Source organism: Dipteris shenzhenensis, chromosome 22 (assembly GCF_047967505.1).
Source record: "Dipteris shenzhenensis isolate YYH24624 ecotype China chromosome 22, Dip_SZ_1.0, whole genome shotgun sequence".
Taxonomy (NCBI): domain Eukaryota; kingdom Viridiplantae; phylum Streptophyta; class Polypodiopsida; order Gleicheniales; family Dipteridaceae; genus Dipteris; species Dipteris shenzhenensis.
The window spans coordinates 36729211-36734481 of record NC_141617.1 but is presented as its reverse complement, the minus strand read 5'-3'; the positions used below and the strand labels follow the sequence as shown (position 1 = coordinate 36734481).

General features: G+C 40.8%; 1 protein-coding gene across 1 annotated transcript; it reads right to left on the bottom strand.

Annotated features, from left to right (window-relative positions):
* Positions 1 to 270: 270 nt before the first annotated feature.
* LOC147888057 (uncharacterized) lies at positions 271 to 2204 on the bottom strand. Its single transcript, XM_087393802.1, has 3 exons — positions 1666 to 2204; positions 1289 to 1370; positions 271 to 1041 (listed from the first exon to the last, which is right to left on the bottom strand). The coding sequence occupies exons 1-3, from the start codon at positions 1741 to 1743 to the stop codon at positions 545 to 547; spliced, it is 657 nt and encodes a 218-aa protein (XP_087249928.1). The 5' UTR covers positions 1744 to 2204; the 3' UTR covers positions 271 to 544.
* Positions 2205 to 5271: the final 3067 nt, after the last annotated feature.

The window sequence follows — 5271 nt, the reverse complement described above, 5'->3', positions numbered from 1 at the left end:
AGTTAAGTGGCTAAAAGGAGACAACAACAACACGGAGACGCAGCCCACCATACAACAAAAATTGGCATATCTTGAAAAAAAATTAATAATAACAAGTGGAGTTAGAGCATTGTTCAAGAGAGAACTAATTTTCCAAAAAGAGACACAAAAGTTTGGAGTTGATATTAATTTTCCACCAAAAAGTTACCTTTTCTAGTTCATTAAAAAAAACCTTATTGAACTTATATTTAAAAGCTGAAATTCCAAAAAAACTCCAATGTATGAGAGGAATAACATTGCAACCCATTCTCTAATGGATTTTGATTTATGCCTGAGCTCCGTTGATTCTGTGCTGTTTTACAATGCGTCTCGCAGGCTGCGTGGATTTGCGCAACAAGATGCTGGAGATACGAGCTCCGAATAGAAAACACAGTATAAGAGATTCTGGTGATTCCGCAAATGTACCATGTTGGAGGTGGAGAAGAAGCATAGACATGAAAGACGAGGATGCGACGGAGATCGTTACATTGGTCCCTGAATGTCACATTACAAGCGAGGCGCAGGGCTATGTGAGATCCGAGAAGTGGGTCATTGGGGGGCGCGGGGAAGCGGAGGAGGGGGGCGGGGGGGGGTCGAAGCAGGCGGGGGAAGCTGGGGAGAATTTGTCGAGGAAGAGGCGAGTTTCCTCGAGGCGGATGGTGCAGCCGAGGGGGGAGGTAGTGACGCGGGAGCGGATTTTGGAGTGGGGGTCGAGGACGAAGGTACGTTCAGAGTCGAGGAGGAGATCGAAGGGCGATTTGAGGGGAGAAGAAGAAGGAGGAGGAGGAGGAGGAGGAGGAGAAGAAGATGGAGGAGACGAAGATGGAGCAGGAGGGAGCTCAGGAGGGAGCTCATCTGAAGGTTTCTTGGCGAGCTGCATCAGCTCGCATGGCGGTTGTTGTTGCACAAGCTCCGCCCTGTTCTTCACCTTCTTCACTTTGCGAAGAATCCTGTCTGCCTCTAGCCCCTCGCCTTGCACCTCCACCATCCCCGTCTCCACGTCTACATTCACCTTCCTCACCCCTGCGCGATCTTGCATCTCCATCATTCTCGAACTAACACGGCTCATACACACACACACACACACCCCACGCCAATCTCCTATGCACAACTGCTGCACACATTTCGTGAAATCTAAATCTACACGCCCATCTCCTATGCACACCTGCTGCAAAAATTCTCGTTACATCCACCAAGTATCCGTCGATTTCATACAACGGAAACGATCGCAACAAAAGGTTTTCACGCTCCGGCACGGAGTTCCTCTCACCTGGCTCGTCCTTCAGGCACTTGCGGATCGAATCCTGACATCCATTGCAGGCGCAATAGTACTCGATCTTCAGCGTCACCGTCTGTGCGCAGGCCATCACATCAAGCTTCTCATGAATCTATACACAAACCGAGCTGCAACGGAAGAAAATCCGTCTACAATTTCGCCTCTTTAGGAAAGAAATGCACAAACTTTCCAACCAACTACAACGGAAGAACTTGTCTCTGCATTGCCCTTTGGAAAACCTACAGAACGCCAGCAAAATTCACCTTCCCAGCACCACAGGTGCTCCCGTCGCTTACAAGTTCGCTCTCGATTCGTCTACCTTCATCCCACAAGTTCAAACTCAAAACCTGAAGAGAATGCTACTAACTTACAATCAAGGCTTCGCTCTTTTTCAGCAGCTGGCCGGAGAAAGCAGAGGACGGCACGCGCTTCTTATCACGCTGACCCATGGGATGGAACTTTTCCGAATATGCAGCTACAAAATGAATCTCAGCGAATGCGGAGCAAGAGCTGGCCTAAGCGTTGGATGATGCCCAACAACTTGTGGGTATGAAAACCACAGAATCTCTCTCTCTCTCTCTCTCTCTCTCTCTCTGATCGCTCAAGCTTCCGCTCGTTCCTAAGAGCGCTCTTCCCTCTCGCTCTCAACCAAAAATCTCTCTCTCTCTCTCTCTCTCTCTCTCTGTGTCTCTCCCTCTCTCGACCGCTCAAGCTTCCATTCGTTCCTAAGAGCGCTCTTCCCTCTCGCTCTCTCTTTCTCTCTCTCGCGATCGCTACAGCCGCCGCTCTCTCCTTCCTGAGATCGATCAGCTCAAGAGCCCTCTTGCCTCTCACTCATCGATGATTTTTTGCTTTGGATATACAGAGGCGCTGGCTCTCAGAGTGTGAGAGAGAATGTGTGTGTGTGTGGCTATTTGAGGAAGGCATAGACTTAATGTCCAAGTAACTTCCTACTGCCTCCTCACAAGTAGCGCTTTGGCTTGTTACCCCCCCAAAAAAAAACACTCTTGCTTGAATTTCCACATGTAATGTTTTTAATAATTAATTACGTTTGTGTTTTTAAAAAAATCAAGCATGCTTTTTTTTAAATCAAGCATGCTAGCTTAATTATTATGGGGAGGTCAACCCCCAAGGACCTGAAAGAAAACTTGGTCTAATTCGAGAACACACTACCCAAAGCAACAGAACAAAGACTTACAGTTTATCTCCCACCTCTTTCAAGCAAGAGCTTATCTCTTACTAACTACCCAGCTTAACTCTCTCAACCCTGACTGAAAGACTGCCACAACGACGGATTCCCTCAGCCAACCTCATGTTGCCCAAATTGCTAGAACCACTCCTACGCAGAGATACGGCTAGCAAGACAAAGCGTAAACGGCACACCAGAAAAGAGTCCCCAATGGAGATCGTCTTACAAAAATTGCCTTTTAATAGCCCTTTCAAAAATCATTTCCTTTCTCTTTTACATCCAAAAGGGCTTGCTTTATCATTAAATTATACAATGCCTACACGCACTTGTTCAAATTGTTATTGTCCCATAATGCAACGTGTCAAATGCCATGAGTTGTGAGAGCAAATAGGTTATCATTCACCTTCTACCCTTGAGCTCCTCTTTTTGATACCTTCATGTCTATCTATCTATCTCTCTCTCTCTCTCTATATATATATATATATAGACATGTCTACTGAAGCATGAAATACGCTTGATTTTTTATCTATTTCACAAAAGCATTTCTAGAGGAGACCTCTCTCTAGAAATAACTTCAAGATAGAGAACCCAAGCATGCATGTGGTGGCCAACATTGTTTCATGATGCACTAAAGAGGTGTGAAAGTTTGCCAAAGAGTTGGAAAACCATTGCTAGAGTATCAAATGCCATTGCAACACATAATGCTATTTTGCAACGAGGCTTTGATTTAATGGGCTGACTCAAAAGGGTTACACATCCTACATATATATTTACTGATGTGTGACCTATGCAAACACTTGTCTATCCCACGTATGTAATACATTAGCAAGAATGTGACTTAAAGGCATTGGAGAGATTTTATGGCACTCAATATTACATTCTAAGTTTTCAAAAAAGGTAAGGTAATGAAACTTAAAATGGAAGTTCATAATATGAAGATTCATAGGTTTATATAGATTAGTTGGGTGTGTATGGGAAAAGGGGAGTGAGGGGGACTTGGGTGTTAAGGGAGCAAGGGATACTGAGTGGGACATAGAGGTACTGCTTGAGTTTAGAGTTTAGACCAATGGATATGAGAAGGAGACAGACAATACCATGTGTCAAGACGTGGCACTAGGCTAAAAGCGTGAGTAAAGTTCTCTTGCACAGACCCACAATGGCAGAACTTATCGTCTAAGTTAGCATTAAAGATGCTTGTCCAATTAATATGAAATGCATGCATATATCTCTTCAATTTCATTTTGGAAATAAAAAAACTCTATTACACTATAACTTATCGTCTAAGTTAGCATTAAAGATGCTTGTCCAATTAATATGAAATGCATGCATATATCTCTTCAATTTCATTTTGGAAATAAAAAAACTCTATAAGTGGGTGTAAAAATTGTAAAAGTGGTTCCCAGGGCACTAGTAAACGTGAGGTCACTTTTTTCACTTTTTTCAAAAAGTGACCTCACATTCATTGAAAAAAGTATTATACGTGTACATGATATTGTACATGCAATATGCATTTATGAAACTCAAAAGAAAACATTCTAGGTTTATTATTCAAATAAATTGCACTAAATAGGCACCCTCAATATGCAAAGAAAGGAAAGGAAAATGGGAAAGGTATTATATGGTTACCCTCCTTGTGTTTAAGCGTGTGCCAAAACATCACCATAAAAGCTTTGTAAAGAATATATGAATATAAGATAGTACACGTTGTGATGTCTATGCTTTTGTCAAACAAGAAGACCCCTTCGTGGAAGCTTCTATAAAGTTACAGTACACCATGTACATGAGTTGTGCCACCCTTTAAAGCCTATGTAGTACTAAGAATGTCCATTAATAAGGTAAAGAAACAACTAATAGAAAGAGTATAAATAGCCAAACATTGATTCTTGGCTCTCATATCTTTGCACAAAATATTACATACTTACATTAATTAAATCTAGCAAACCCATTTCATCTAACATTCAATCATATAAATAAATTCAAATACAAAAGAAGCCTCACAAAATGCTCAAGTTATATTATGATATGTTGCAAGAGAAGCCTTATATGAAGCTCATGATGCCTTATGAGTATATTGCAAGTCCTTATGATGATACATGCATTACTTAAAATATGATGTTTTCCAAATCTTGTAGACCCATTTCATCTAGCCTTTAATCATATAAATAAATGCTCCATGCTTTGAATATTTGCGCGAAAATCATTAATGATGTAAAAAGATACAATGCAGTACCATAGGAGGAATTTAAATATCAAAGAAGCCTCACATAACACTTAAGTTATATAATGATATATTGCAAGAGAAAGCTCATATAAAGCTTATGGTGCTTTATGTGTATGTTGCAAGTCCTTAGTGAAAGTGCTTTCTAGAAACCTTTTTAATTTATTCGGTAATGTTACAATCATTTCTTTCACCTCAAAAGAGAACCCATGTGAATTCTACACCTGAAAAGAAAGGGTAAAGTTGCAGAAGAAAAAGAAGTCCATACAATGGGGGGTTGCGTATTTTCCATACTCTTTATGACTCTATGAAATAAAAAATAATGCCAGAGTCTTGTATAAAAGGTAAACATATAAAAGCATGACTTTGCTTGAAAGGCATGCCTCAAAAAGGATGCATATCAAGAAAAGTCTCAAGTTTCCATTATTACTTTTAATAAAGATCTAAAGAGAAAATGCATAAAGCTATATAAAGTTAAATTTAAAAACCCAACTTCAAACCACTAATTTTGATACAATTACATATATGTAAAGGAACCTCTTTCATAAAATGGTAGAAATAGCTCATTTG